The sequence below is a fragment of the Fulmarus glacialis genome, unplaced genomic scaffold, assembly GCF_000690835.1.
Source record: "Fulmarus glacialis isolate BGI_N327 unplaced genomic scaffold, ASM69083v1 scaffold30750, whole genome shotgun sequence".
Classification (NCBI taxonomy): domain Eukaryota; kingdom Metazoa; phylum Chordata; class Aves; order Procellariiformes; family Procellariidae; genus Fulmarus; species Fulmarus glacialis.
The window spans coordinates 23,756-39,396 of record NW_009190122.1 but is presented as its reverse complement, the minus strand read 5'-3'; the positions used below and the strand labels follow the sequence as shown (position 1 = coordinate 39,396).

The 15,641-nt window shown below is 39.4% G+C and overlaps 1 protein-coding gene across 1 annotated transcript in view; it reads left to right on the top strand.

The window, feature by feature from the left end:
* Positions 1-5,061: 5,061 nt before the first annotated feature.
* The window catches only part of LOC104081743 (CD44 antigen-like), a 30,679-nt gene continuing 20,099 nt past the window's right edge, over positions 5,062-15,641 (top strand). Inside the window, exon 1 of the mRNA XM_009584598.1 lies at positions 5,062-5,209. Coding sequence (XP_009582893.1) covers positions 5,143-5,209 — 67 coding nt within the window. The 5' untranslated portion in view covers positions 5,062-5,142. The remainder of the gene's footprint in view (positions 5,210-15,641) is intronic.

The window sequence follows — 15,641 nt, the reverse complement described above, 5'->3', positions numbered from 1 at the left end:
TTTCCTTGACTTTGAAGGGCTCTGGTCAGGTCCATATTAGGCATAAGAGCCCGTAAGGATTTATCTGTAGGTACAGTTAACAGTTTGCTTATGCAAATATCAAGTGCTTCCTGAGTTGTGTGAATGTTTGAATTTTGTAAAGTTCACCTGCTCTTCTAGAGCTTTAAATGTTTGATTTAATTATTCCAACATGCTGCATAGAAGGGAGAGTGGATGAGAAAGAATGGGGGCTAAGAAAAAGGAGAAATGAGTGGAGATGAGAGAGAGAGAAGTCGAGGTAGAAGTCAAGAAGCAAAATCAAAAGGAAGAGAATGGAAAGACGGTGGGGAGGAGAGTGAGGGAGATGAGAAAGAACACATCCTGGAGATGGCCTGGTATAAACTTGACTTACCTATTGTTAAACTGCAAATGAAAGAAACAAAAGTGGGAATACAGAATGCTTAGCGCAAAGATGGCAGCTCATACTCTGATATATGGGTTTCCAGGTTCTTGTTGCGTGGTGTGTGCCGGCAGGGCCGACAAGAGGGGGGAGGGGCAGAGACAGACTGAAACCACCTACAGAGAAAAATGTGTCTCCCCTTCTCCCCTCAGTTCCCCCTGTACTCCCCCTACCCCCCAGCCCTCTACACAGCTGCTTGTGGCTCAGTTAGTCACTAATGCATTCAGCATGTTTGTGCTGCATGCTTGGACATCTGGTGGCAGCTGCTGTGTGCAGGTTTCCTGCCCCATCTCCAACTACGTTGTAGTAATTAACTGGGTATAGTGGTGTGAAAGTTGTGCATGGGGACTGGTACTATGATTACCTGCCTGTGCTCTGCTGAGAGCCATGTGGGTCAACCAGGGACGGAGTGCTTTGGGATGGTGCTAAGAACAAGAAAGCTGATGGGGCCACATAGTCTGCCGCAGGAGAAACCTTGCTGCAAAGAGTTTCCTATGGCCTACTTGAGCGATTCTGGCTGTTAAGATTTTTGCCTGTGTTGGATTAGTGAGTTGTTTAGGGATCTGGGGCAAACCAGTAAAACAGGCTGATGAATCCACGCGGTAGGTGCCAATCTGGGTTGCTGCCTTTTTCAGAAGTAAACAACTAGAAGCCATTGTTCATCTTCCTAACTCTCTGCAGGACACAGGCTGTAAATTACATCTAGGAACAAAAGGTTGATGGGAGTAGAACCGGGTGCCCAACTTCCCAAGGGAGTGCTTTGCCCTCCAGCCAAAAGAGTAGCTTTTCTGGCTTAAACCAGCACAGGCTCTTCTTATGCCTTCCCATCAGCACTCAGAGCCCAAGAAAAGTGTGCAGTACAGGATTTGCTGCACTGAAGCATTTACAACTGTTTCCATTACAAAACCTGGTTTCAGGGTTGATCATGGAAATAAAATCCGGTCTGAAATGCAGGAAACAAGATTACAGTCTAGGGACACAGGAGGAAATCTTATTAAAAATACCATATCTTATTGAGATTACAGTTAAATGGGTATAAATCCTCCCTCCTCCCCCCTGAAACTGACTTACAGCCAGTCTCACAGACCAGCTGTAGTCTATGCAGAATGTATGCTGCCATGACCAGAATTACCTAATGAGGTTTGTGCTTTTTATATTCACCAAGCATATGTTCTTCAACTCCCCATAACAGGCTTGAAATTTCCACCAAAATATGTTCAGAAAAGGATTTTTTTAATGAAGGAAAAAAAAAAAGTCTTTCTGCTGATAATAGAAAAAAAAAGTTTTTCAAATTAGGAGCTTCCTTTTTCAAAGTTTCTGGTTTTTACAATAGAAATGACAGCTATTTTGACTGAAAAAAAATTCCATTCTTCCCCCCTTTCAGTTGTTCCCATTTGATAGTGAAACCGATTTCCATTGGTGTAATATTTTTCATTGTAAGTTCATCTCTTTATATCGCTGTATGCCATGCATGTTCCTTTTCTAGGGCTCCAACAAATGTACTCCCTAATAGGATTTCTATCAAAATTAATTGGTGCTGGCTACAGTTCACGTATGTGATAAAATCACAAATGGGTTATTTTGGTGTTCCTGTACTATATCGCACCATCATAGATTCAGTATCTGCTGTGTCAAAGGCTTCACAGAAAACACTTTTTGAAATGCTGGTGTTTCATCCTTTTTATTGTATTGTTTCATTCTCTTTTGAAAACTTAATTCATTTGGTGCCATTTATTATTTCAGAAAATTTTAGTGCCAGTAATTTAACTGCTTCTTGCCAAGGGAGTAAGCAAATTTCAAAAGCTCAAACATTTAACTATGTGATTTGTGTTGTTAACAATAATGTCATAGGAACAAATCCACAATGGGAATAAAATTATATGCTCAGCTTATAGTGATGCTGTGCTGCATTTCCTCACCTGAAGATTTGCTTTAGGATTTTTCTGTTCCTATAAACTAAGATTATCCCAAGCTAAAGGAAAAGTTATGTATTTCTCACTAGGAAACCCCCAAAACCAAAAAAACTTTTCCCAGAGCTGTACGTCTTCTTTGACTAAATTTTCTGGGTAGTATCAGGCCCTGCACCCAGGCTAAATTTGGACTGCTGTCTACCTCAGGCCAACATATTTTAGGGGAGAAATTCCATGTTTGGGTGGGAAAGAAGGAAATATTTTTGTGTCAGCTTTTTTATTTATTTCTTAACGGCAGCACTTTGAAGTGCTCAGTGTGTTGGAATGCAAGTATGTGTCCTAGGTTGGCGTGTAAGCAGGCAGATGGCATGTGAAATGGACAAACTTACGTGTGTTATATACATACAGTTCATTAATTATTTCTGTGTTTATCACATGGAATGACGTACTGTGATGAATTATTTTTCTTGTATACATCTGTCTTTTCCTTTTGCATTAGGTACATCCATGCACCTGGTCTAAACGTGCCTAGTCTTAGTCCAATTTTACAGGGCAACAAGCAAGAGAGAGACTTTCCAAAGTGGGATACCACCCACCCCCACCAAACACATGCAGAAGTACTGAGAAGTCTAAGATGTGTATCAAATAATATTCAGTATTGAGAAAAACAATCTGTTCGTAATCTGATGTCAGAAGGGCTAGAATTAGAGACTTCAGACCATGAAGAGACTAGGAATTTCCACTCTGGTAAAATAAGACTTTTGCCTCTGTAACACTTGGCCACATTCCTGAAATGGACATTATTCTCCATTTACCTGTGCCAAAGAAAACTTATTTTCATTTTTTCATTCCATATAATTGTGAATACAGGACATTAACAGAGAGGTATTTTATGTTCATCAAAAAAAAAAGACTCAAAGATACCTAAATTTTAATTAAAAATTCCATTCTTTTGTTTCATCCATAGGGGTAAATTTTAAAAGTAATTTAGCAATTGAAGTAAAAGAAATGCTAAGTAAACTTACAATATGCATTAACTGTGCACCAGCATTTTAAATCCCACTAAACTTCATTCATATATTTGGTATATCATATGCCAAAATATCTATAGCCATAAACATAGAGGAATTCACAGAACTATTTCTTTTCCACTACTATGAACAGTAAGGTGTATAGGAGATTGTTTTTTCCTTGCTTTTAAAGCCATTTGTTTCAAAAGAAAAAGTAGCGTATTCACTAAATAAAACATGTTTTATCTGTAACTTCAAAGTTGCTAGCTTCTTAATAAAAAGATCCCCTGTGTTTTAAGGAAAGATTTTCACTTTAACCTTGTCCCATCAGATATTCTAGACCTGTAGGAAAAGCCTGTTCGAACCTGTTGCTAAAAATTTGGCTGACTGAGGAAAGGATAGCCAGCCATCTCTAAGTCAAAAGTTAAAGAAAAGGCAAAGTCCTGAAAACCTCTTTATGTAATGTTCTTGTGCCTGTGGCTGGAAAGACCAGTCTGTATTTTTCCATTGTTTGTGTTAACAGAGATTAAAAATTAATGAGAAAATTCTTTCAAGTGGGAGGAACGACAAAATGGTAATCTGATATAGAACTATTCATTTCAAATTTGCCGAGCGAAACTGAAATCGGGGCGTTACTGGCTGTCAGTTATTGCCACATGTTGGTTGTTAAAGGTGAGATGTACTGGCTTTGGTGATCCCTGACCAACCCCTCATTCCACTGAACACAAACCACTGTTGCGATTCTGCAGCTCTGAAGAGAGGCCAGTGTATGGAGACACCACGAGAAATGGCTAAGGAACACAACAGACATGCCTTTCACTTACCTACATAGGCTTTGAGGTTTTCACCAGGGATTTCACACGGCATCTAGAGTCACACAAAACCCCACTGCAACAAACATATGTCCCTCAGGAACTGAGACCTTGTCTGAATGTCATACGTTCTCATCCTGTTTCTCTGCTTTGAGAATTGGGAATAGGAGGAATAATTCCTTCAGTACCTCACACCATCAATACAATAAAATATCAGCCTTAGTCCTCAGTATCACTGCTGGCACTGGCATTAGTTACCACTTTTGTTGGAGCAGCCTGTGGAGAGAAGCCAAAGGTAGAATGGGTTGTGGGAGACTGAACTGCCTCGACTTACCTTCTGCATGAGGTTATCCTCCAGGGACGAGCAGAAACATTTTAGAAAGGTTCATTGCAGAGCAGGCATTTTGCTTGCTCTAAATTGAACTGCAAAAAGAGAAAACAGTGAGGTGGGACAAAATACGCAAAATATTTTTGGGAAACATCCAGGCAGTTGTAGACGCTTTGCTGGAGTTCAGAAGCTCTAATGCTTTATGTTCACCTGGTTTGCAATAATGAGGAGATTTTAAAATGCAGGAGGGGAAGCTTATAACAAACAATACCTTTCTGAGCTAACTCACGAGAGATTACACAAATTTTCCTGCAAGCGCAATAAGCATAACTTTTGACTGTACTTGTGTAAGAAGAGGAGGTTTAGTGCCTCTTTAAAACTCGAGTGTGGCTGCTTAGTCAGTGCTAGTTCCCCTTCCACCCCCCCTTCTTTCCCTGCTGGGTAACTCTTGTTGCAATATGGGTGTGACTTTTGATGGAGCTCCCCCTCCCAGTTATGTCATTACTTCAGTTCCTTTGAATCAGAATAAAAAGTGCAGCAAACTTCAGACTCATTGACTGCAGGCTTAACAAGCGTCGGGGCTTTTCTTCTTTTTGCAGCTTGCAAGGATCTCTGTTTTTTGCAAAACAGTTCCGAGAAAACAATGGCCAACTTCTCCTTATGGGCAACTTTTGGATTATGTTTGCTGAAGCTTTGTCTAACAGAAACACGTAAGTTTTTTATGAATGAGAACACTTATGGTTGCTAATAAGTTTATGCTTCAGACAGCAAGAGCTCTTCTGCTAGATAGCTAACAGCTTTCTTGCATCTGTCTTTATATAAAGTTTTGTTATTTGTAAGAGTTATCAGAGATGCTTTAGAACTGTAACCTCAGCTGTGCTGGTCTGTACAATCATGGAAAGCTGTGTATTGCTTGTAAAGGGAAATTCCAGATCTTTAAAAAGTGAGTTGTAGGTCATTAAAGTTAAGTTTAAACTAAGAACAGAAGTACACTAGGAAATTTAGAATAGCTCTGGAAAAAGCTTGGTTCGTCAATGTGACTGCTGTTACATACTTAGTTTGCTCTCCCAGCTCCGTTTCAGACAGTAGAGAAAAGAAGGGGATGAGGTAGATGGGGATGGACACCCCCCGCCCCAGCATACAACTGCATTCTCGAGTTTACATGGGCTGAACTAACAGCTAATACATGCTGCATTTGGACACAGCCTTGCTGAACAGAAGCAAAACTGCAGTGATCTGTAACTGAAATTTGGAGCGCTTTTATGCCAAGCATGCTTGTTTCTGACTTCCCTAAGGTTTCTTTGGGGTTGACTGATGAGATTTTGGAACAAAGGGGGTTAGAAGTGACCACAAAATTCAGTTGTTTATCAATTAACTTTCTGTAGCTTGGTTATCTGCGTCAAATATTTGTATTTAAAAATGAAACATTAATACAGAGAAAAAAATAAAAATTTTATGTCCAAAATTCCAAAATGCTTTTGAAATTTCACACGGTGCAGGCTTAACCGTGTTTGAGGGAAATGGCCATGCTTTTAACAGACTCTCACTGTGACAGCAACTGCCTCGAGGCATTTTGTGGTTAGGCATAACAATTATGCTTCTACATTATTTTTATACTCATTGGTTCCAGAAGTCTAACAAAATACATTTTTCATGGCCATTGTCACCCAAGAGCTCTGTGTGTGTCTATAGTAAACATATATTTCATTTTTTTGAGCAGCAGTGGATACTTCTGTAATGGTTGCAGCGCTGCCGGGCTGTGAATGGGTGTGTCGGAGTGAACAGTTCCTAGCGCATCTGTGATAGCTGAAGAACCCTCATTGCTTTTCTTTTTAAAATTGCCTGTTGTACCAAAATGCTCTTGCTAAAATCAGGTATATAGATAAAGCACTTAGAGAAAGGGCAGGGGTACTGTAGGCAAATAAAGTATGTCTGAGATGTGTTTAAAACCTTGGCTTGGTCCAAGTCTGTATGCTGTATAAGTATTATAATTATTTGGTTACCGCCTGCTCAACTGATTTCTGCTTTTATGAGCTGCCAGGAGCGTCCTAAAGAAGCAGGGTCTGCACTGACTCTGGGAATAATGCATTTTTACAGTGAGACATAGCAGAAAACTCCATCATCTAGTCTTCAGCATAGTTACAAAAAGTATGTCAAACTTCACATATGCCCCACAGGGAAGTTTCTTTAGTGGCTCAGCAAGGTATTAGACTATAGCTACAATATATTTTAGTTGGTATGTGGTACATTCCAGTATGACTTTGTAGTCAGTAATGACTTCAAAACAGTAGTTGATGGTGGTTTTATTTTCTTTTTTAAACCAGTGACTTTGCTGTGTGTCATAGAGTAGTGGCCAGTGCTGTTGGGAAACACCTTGCTTGAAGACAAAATTCAGATCTGCTCCTGAATTGGAATTTTGATTCTTTTAGTACAGAATTTGGCAAAATTAGAAAGGACCTGGGAGTACTGTTAACGTGATTACTAAAGGGAAGATGAGATATAGAGAGCAGCTGAAAAACTTATTCATCCTGAGTTCTGCGCTGTTGTGACCATACTGTCACTGACATGTGAGTGAGGTGTACTCATGGTATTGACGTGACTTTTGTTGTCTAAGGAGTCTGGATCCAGGAGGACATAGATGCTGACATCTTGGTTAATGACGATTCTGGGGGAGATTTTCCCCTGTGAGCATTACATATTTGTAAAAATATTTCTCTCAAAGTTTTCCTTGATTAACACAAAGCAAATCCTAGAATTTTGACCCCCAAACTGGAAGAAGCTGGAATACAAGTAGTAGTAAAGATGAAATGAGAAGAGGGAGAATGAGTCCACCAGTGGGAGGGAGGAGCTTAGCTATTAGCACTGCAGAGGTTGCCGGAGTCTCAGTACAAGGTAAGGCTCTGAGACAGGGCTACTATAGCTATCAGTCAGTCACAAAGAAAGGGACCTGCCTGCCTCTTGGCTTATATATCCATCATGTAAATTTGTAAATAAAGCAGTTTGAAGAAGCTCTTTGTGCTAGTTTATTTTCACTTAGTCTTTACAGTGTGTATCTTGGCTATTTTCCCAAAGCTGCAAAGTAACTAGACTTTATTAAGGTTCACTTGAACTTCTATCATCGTTTAAGGGAAAGGTTATATACCTGCCCTTGAAATACTCTCACACACAGAGCCAACAAACCATGGCAGAGGATTGTCTTGCAGTCTTTAGAGAAATGTTTGTTGATTCTTTAGTTACTGGTGTTCACCACAATGCAGAACCATTACCTTGAAAACAAGAACTCAGAGAAAGGCTTAATGAGGAAAGATAGCATCATACAATTGAGGAAGAACTTTTTAAACTCAATGATTTTAAAACCATTGGTAGCTCTAGCCAAGGTTAAATGAAATGTTCCCCCATACCTGGTGTGTCTTTCTTTCCAGAACAGTTCCCATGACTTTTATAGGCCAGGACTTGAAGACAGTATTAATATTGCAGTTACTCACCTAGCACCTAAACGTGCATGAGGTTCTACTGTAGCAAGAATGTGCCAGCAGGATGAGATGTCCTGAGATGCTGATAGACAGGTATAAACAGTAGAGAGAATCATGAGCTCATTACTGCTAAAATACTTGTAGAAAAGACGGGTTCTCAAGAATTTCCTGAAGGGGTAAAAAAAATGTTTTCATTGAAGAACAACTGCCATTTCAAATGAAAGAACTTATGGAAGAGAGCAGGAAAATATAGTGAGGAAAAATGTAGATCTCAAAGCGATATTTGGTTGTATGGCAAGGAGCATGGTGGATTGCAGGAAGCAACTGAAATTAGTTATATAGATAGCATGAAGTCTTAAGGAATTTAAGTTAGAGAAGTAATCTGAAATGTATCCAATCAAGAACTTAGTGTAAACCTCTGCAGATATTTCTACTAATTTGGATCACAACTGTCAGGAACAGAGCAAAATAAATGAGGAATAAAAAAAGACAGTAGCAGCAATCAAGTTCATGTATAATAGGAGTGGAGCCTATAGATATGTGAAAAGTCAGAAAAAGTAAAAACTGCGTTGCCGACATGGTGGAGGAAGAAGCTCTGGTGAGCTCTGTGGGATATGGGTTAATTAAAAAGCAAAGGGCAAACAATGCAAGATGGCAATGTTCTTGCCAGAGAAGAGATGGTATTCAGAGGGAGTGGCTAGACAGCAGCAGTAATTAGGTTTGAAAATAGGTTTCTATGAGACATTGTTTTTAAGGACAGATTAGATAAGGACAGACTAGATAAACATCCTTAAAGGACAGTTTGGGTAAGAAGATGCAGTAGAAGACCTCTGGTAACTCTGTTTCTTCTTTGATAAAAGGATAGTTTTAGTTCTGAATGTAGTTGGCTGGTAGTGGAATACATTGTAGAGAAGCAGGGAAAAAGTAGAGCTTTTTATATAAGAAGAGGATAAGTCAGCCCAAGATTTTAAAAGTTTTTTGGAATTCCAGAGACGCTGTAAGAAGGCTTCTCCATTTGCTTTCTGGTCTTCTTTCCTCGCATTTCCATTCCTGCACTAATAGATAAGTGTTTGAAAACACATTCAAGATAGAGGATGATAATTCTCAACTTCATATGACATGTATTCCGTTATTAAAAAACTGATTTTTTTTTTTTTTTTTTTAAAAGCGAACCCTATGCAAGAGAGCGAGGGAAGGTGTTCTGCCAAACTCTCCTCTAAAATTGCTTTTTCCAGGACCAAGGCTAAATGTACATAGTTACCTGTAAACTGTAACTTCACAGGGAGGATAATCATGAAACAAACATGACCTACCACAGTAATCTTGCCTACTTTGAAAACAATACAACATTGTACTGGAACAATTCATGGTGTTCAAAACACGTGATATTTTAGCATCAGCTGGTAACTGAGAGCATGCTTTATCAAATTTCATTTTTCAGCACTAAATTGAATTCTTAGACTAGAGAAGTTCAAAATGCCAATTGAAGGCCAGCAAAGTGAGAGAGCAAGACAGAGGTTGGGTTTGTCACCAATATATCTCTGATGGTTGCTACCAAGTAAAACCCACATCCACAGTCTATTTTGTTCTTTGCCTTTACCTGTAAGGGTTTCTTTGTGATCTATCTGGTGGTTTGGACTGTTCTCTGTGGGTTATCGATAACTGTAGGTGTGAAGCCAGTTTGGTGTAGCTGTTAGTCATTTTGCAGACTAGACCAGAAGTTCATCAGCTGTTAACATGCAGCTGTCTCTCACTCCCAGGGAGGTAATAATCATTTCAAAGCCATCAGACACTGTAATTATCAGTGACCATTATGGCTGCTGTTAATACTGGTGGCAGAAAGGGTTGTGTCAGGCCTGAATGTTTATCAGTTTCCTCCCTGCCAAATCACAGGCCTCCTTACAGTGGCATGAGCAGTAATATCAGTAGCAGCTGGCTGTGATTTTCCTCCCTTGCTGCAGCTGCTGGAGCTGACCCCACCCAAGGGACGACAGAGCAGCTCGTCATATGAATGAGTTTGCAGGCATGTGAGATGGCAACTGAGAGAAAGAGGGGTTTTCCTTGGAGAATCTTTTCAGTCAGACTGAAAGTTCAGCTAATTGCGATTTAAAGTTCAAACCCCTGTGACTGTTTCCTGCCTAATGGAACCTGCAGTCATTTTTGGAGTCTGTGCCTACAAATAAGAACATAAGTGAACTCGCTTTTGTACGCACTGGCTTTGGGACTTTCCAGTTCCTCTACATGACAACACTGGCTGCATTATATAATGCAGCAATCTTATTTCAGTACAATAACCTTCAACCCTCACATTGTGAAACAGGGAAAAAAAAGAAGACAGAAAGGAGTTGAAGAATAATCTAAAATTTTACCAATTACTAACATGGAAGCTGAAGCGACCACACCAATTCAAAGTAAAAATCACAGAGAAGATCTGAATTTTACTTACATTTGCAATTTGAAAAATACTTCACTTTTTTTCTTTCCTTCTGTTGATGACTGAGCTAGGCTCAGTAGCTGAAAGCTTTAAGAGACTGCGTTGTGTCTTTACAAAAAAAAAAAAAAGGAAAAAAATCAGACACACAGCAGCTGTGGTAAAACTTCCGTCTCTGTTTCTGCTAATGATACTGTTCCAAAAGCAATGTGAGATGGTTATAAAAGAGGTTGCTAGGGTACAGGCTGACAGCTGCCCTAGGAAAAGGGCATTAGCCAGTGATCATCCACTACACAGTTAATGTCTGTTTTACTAGATATGTGCTTTCGTAAAAAAGAAGCTGCCCTTGACAGAACATATAATAGTAAAAAAATCTGCTGTGACATAGCTTTTGTTGATTATATATGTTTCACAGTAGCAGCATGTTAGCAAAACAGGTTCTCAGAAGTATATTTCCCTAGGGGGCTTTTTTATTGTTATTTTTGTTAATGGATAGGTGTCAGTAAAGAAGCAGGGTGTAGTATGTGTGGGTAGATGTAATGAATAGTTTCTTGCAGCATTCCCATACAGAAGTGAAAGGTTAACTGGAGCTCAGCATATGGTCTATGGTCACCCAGGATCCTCTGGGCAGATGTGAGTGAGCTCTGTCCAGGCAGCAAGCAAACTGCTATCCAAATCGGGGTCTAAAAGTCAAGCACCAACCTGAAGTTGGCAGCCTCTCTGAGAGAACATATCTTGCCGCCAGAGAGGCTTATCAGCAAGGGATTGGTATCACACTTGCCGGAGCAGCGTGACTGCAGCCGTTTTCAGAGAGCAGGCAGAGCCCACATGCCTACTCAAAACAGACTAAGCAGGCTGGCAGCTGCTCTTTCTACAGCATGTAAATGCAATAGTTCAACAGTGCTGTAGGGGTGATTGTGATGCTAGTGATTAGTCGTTTACCTACTCTTTGCCATTGGGCCAATGCACATCTTATAGATAAGATGGAGTATCCCTATCGCAGAATGAGGAGATTAAGGCAGTGATACAGTACGTCACGGATAGGGGCAGCCAGGTCTTCCCAGCTCCATCGCAGTGTTCTGGGTGAAGCTTCTGCACAAGGAATATGGAATAGTTAACTGGGCAGGTTCAAGGGAAAGTAGTATTTACCAATTATAAAGAAACATGATTCATTAATAATGAAGACACTGAGGGTGAGGCCTGAACTCATCTTACTGTTTTGCTTTCACTCACTTCCCTATTCTTCCTCCTCCTGCTTGATGAGGTGTCCTCCATTAATTTACATGTCCTTTCCCTTTTCCATCATTCACTCAGGCATGTAGGTGTAGAAAAAAAGCCTCTTTTGCTAATGAGTTTTCGTATTTATAAATGTAGGTTTTTGTTCTCTGTTCCTATATATTGCTTATGCATAAATTTGACATATAGGAACATTTAGAACATGGAAGTGAAATAATACGTATTCTGTTCAAATAAATTTCTGCAGTAGCAGTGCTATAAAAATCAGATAAAACTTTTCTTTGTTGCTCTCACAGTTTTATCCTGTTTACTTGTGTGTGTGCTATCTATACACACACTGAAGACTGGTAGCTATTTTCAGTTCAATAGCACTTGGTTCCTGTTAGACAACAGCGAATGCGAAATATAGTTTTCTTAAAAGGTTCTTATTCAAGACTTACCTTTTTATCATTAGGGATGTTTGAAGCTGTTTGGCAAACGAGAACTGACTTAAATCTTTTGTCCTAATGTCAAAGTTAACACTTCTTTACGTTCAAGAACTTTAAAATTGATTTAATAATTACCGGAAGAATCACATCTTAAATTTAGTCAAGTTTCTCTCCTGTTGGAAGCAATACTTCCTAGTGATAACTATCAGCTATCTTCTTGAGATCTTCGAGCTAATTTGTACATAAATCCTTGATACTCTGGGAAAGCCAAGTGCCGAGAGACATAAAATGACCCAGCAAGTCAGAGGAGGAGCCAAGAATAGACCCACTGTCTCTAACCTGAAGGTGGGCCACCTGGTCACGATGCTAGAAGGCCATGTGGCCAGAATGTTGCAAGTCCAGAGAAGTTTGAGTGTCACTGTGCAGCAACTATGTGTATCCAGGCGGTACCTAGGTATATCTTTTAAATGTCCACGTCTTCTTTTGAACAACTTTTTCTGTTTCTCGTACCTATTTACTGCTTTTCCCACTAATCCATCTCCATCTCTCTGGGACATCTAGCTGAAGCAGCCCAATAAATCTGATAGACTGTTGTCAGCCTGTGTCTGTGATAGAAGGTTATATCCATTTGATCCAGTAAAACTTCTGCTCAGCAGCTTAGTCATTCTCAGGCAAAATGAAATGTAGAGACCAAGTTCTTTTTCCAAGAGACAGGCCTCAGAGAAGACTCAAATGATAAGAAAAGTGTCTTATTCATATTTTTTATTATTTCTTTTGATTTCAGCCTACTGTGCTAGCAAGTCTGACTTACTGTCATTGTGTTCAACATCAGGCTAATAGGGCAGGAGCATCTAGTGACTTCAGAAGATTGGTATTAACAAAATCCCACTCTTATATTGCACTAGCAAGAGTCACTTTGCCTTCTTGGGAGGGGCAAAAACTCTTCTAGCACAGAAAATAAAAATGCTTTTCTTGAAATCTCATATTGAGCTCTCAATTCTTAAACTCCTCTTTTCCAGTGTGTAACAAACTCATTTTATAGCCTACAGAGAATAGACACTTGGTGGTTCCAGTTCATCACTGAATGGGCACAGATAAGGTTTTAGACAGGCAGCTATCCAATTCACAATTCTTGTATTAAAAGCAGTAACAGGCAGACGTTGTCAGCATGTGAGACACCTTCCCATGGTGACTGCCTAGGGAGGAGTTTCTTTCCTGCTTTTGTGGCTTGCCTCAGTAAACCCTGGATCCATTTTCTCTCTGTTGTGGTGTAAAATGTCGCAGAGCTCTTCTCAGAGTGTGTATGATGATTTTTGTGTCATTCCTATTAGACAGTTCTATTAGATGAGTCATTTGACTGATCTAATTTCTATTAGATCCTGATATTTCTATTAGATCAGTCCTATTAATTCTTTTTCTTATGGCTGTATTTCCTGGCTGCTTGTTCAGTGGGAAAAGATCGCAGTAGTTTTGCTCTATTTTCTCAACATCTCCTTGACCTGCCAAATCTTACACATTATCTAGTAGTGGTATAGTTCGTGTTCATGCTGAACAGAGCACAGCATTAATTGGCTTTTAAAACAGTGAAGCAGAGGCAATCTTAGAGCATCATGGAACGGTAAGACCAGCACAGTTATTCAGTCTTTTCAGAGCATCTCTAGGCACAAGTGCTAGACAGCGTTTTCTGTCTCGGTGGGTTCATGTGGATTAGACAAAAGCCCGATCGTCCAGTTTTCCAGGAGGAGGCATATCCTGTGACTTGGAGATTATTAAGATCAATGACTGAATCAAATTTGTTTTCTGCTAATGCTTTGCTGAGAGTATATTTTTATCCAGGTAGTTCATATAACAAGTAGTTTGTGTTTCTTTCTGGAGCTGGAGATCTTTTTTCTTCTTCTTTTATATTTCCTAACAACTCCTTTTATTTATGTACATGCCAGTGGGGCATTAAATTAGTAAATTACTAAAATAATTTAGTATTTAGATTAGTAAATAAGAGTAGAGTAAATTAGTGTAGAGTACACAATGTGTTACATACAGAACAATGCAAGACTGGTACAATGTTGCAACAGTGCCCTTAAAGATCAGTGGAATTTATATCCAAAATTTTGCATTTGCAAATGAATGAATTCTTTAATTAATTTCCTTTGCTGAGCAGAGGAGGAAGAGTTCAAAAAACTCTCTTTACCTGACAAGGTTACCCTTCAAAATAAAATATAGACAATGTTATTTTCTTCAATTGCTTCTATGTTGTCACAATCCCATTTAAAAAATATTAGCGTAGCCACAGCATTGAAAGTCTGGGCCCAGCAAGGGTAATATCCATTAATGACCTACAAGAGTGTTTGCTGATAATGTCTACTTGATGATACACATCCACACCTTCAAAGCTCCAGGTGGGCATTAGTAACAAAATGCAGTGGTCTCTCCTCAATATATCCTACAGCACCTTAAACATCTGAACATTTTGACATCAACGTGTGTCTGAGATGTATTCCTTCCACTTGTTATCTGCTGGATTCTTCCGAGTACCGTAGAAGAAGAACCTGAATTCTTCTTAAAAGAGATTTGACATCTTTCACTTTCTCAATATAACACTTCAGAAACAGGTTTTGTTCTGTGTAGTGTTTCTTTTTCTTGCGTTACATGGAGTTCACATAAGTATTACAACATTTGGTATAGAGGGGGTTACTGTCTTATCTGGTGTGTTTCATCAACATATTCGGCACAGTTGGAATCAGGCTGAATGTGTTTGAATTACCGTAGAACTTAAAATTTCAAGTCTAGATATAGTGTTATTGTGTTAACAGAGTAAAGATGATCCCAGCTAGTGAGAAAGAAGTGAACTGACAAATATGCTGGTAGCAGACAATAATAACTAGGGGTTTTCATAGCCCTTTGGAAGTCAGTGATTTTATTCCCACCTCACAGGTAGGGAAACAAAGAGAAAGCAAAACAAGTCACCCAGCAACGTAGCTGTAAATAGAACATTTTCTCCTAAGTCCCAGCCTGGTGTTCCATCAAGAAGATTAGCGCCTCTTTCGCTTGAATTTCAGAAAGCAGCTATGATTTCACATACAGGGCTATTTCAGCTGAAAGCAGCATTTTTATTATTCATAAGAAAAAAGTCCTTGTGCAAACATTCTTCTACTGGTACAGAAGTGAACAAGAGTACAGAGGACTGGAGCATTCTCTAGAAAACTGTTATCTTAAAAACAGGAAACTCTCTTCAGCTACTGTTTAGTAATCCATCATTGAGCCTGGCTACGCGATCCTTACTTCAGCTGGACAATCCATGTGAGAAAATACTCTTTATGAGTAAAAGCTAAGTATTTTCCTAATTTTTGAAACACCCTTACAACCCATTGTTTGCAGACTTGCACTGAATTTATTGACAGTATTAGTCAAATACTTTATCTGACTTTATTACTCAGACTCATAGTGCTCAGGTCATACCACTTTATCAACACCAGTCACAATCATATTACTGTTGACTCACAGCAATTGCAAGGCAACGTATTCACACCTTTTTTCCACCCCTGACATCATACAAACATATCGACAATGATAGTCA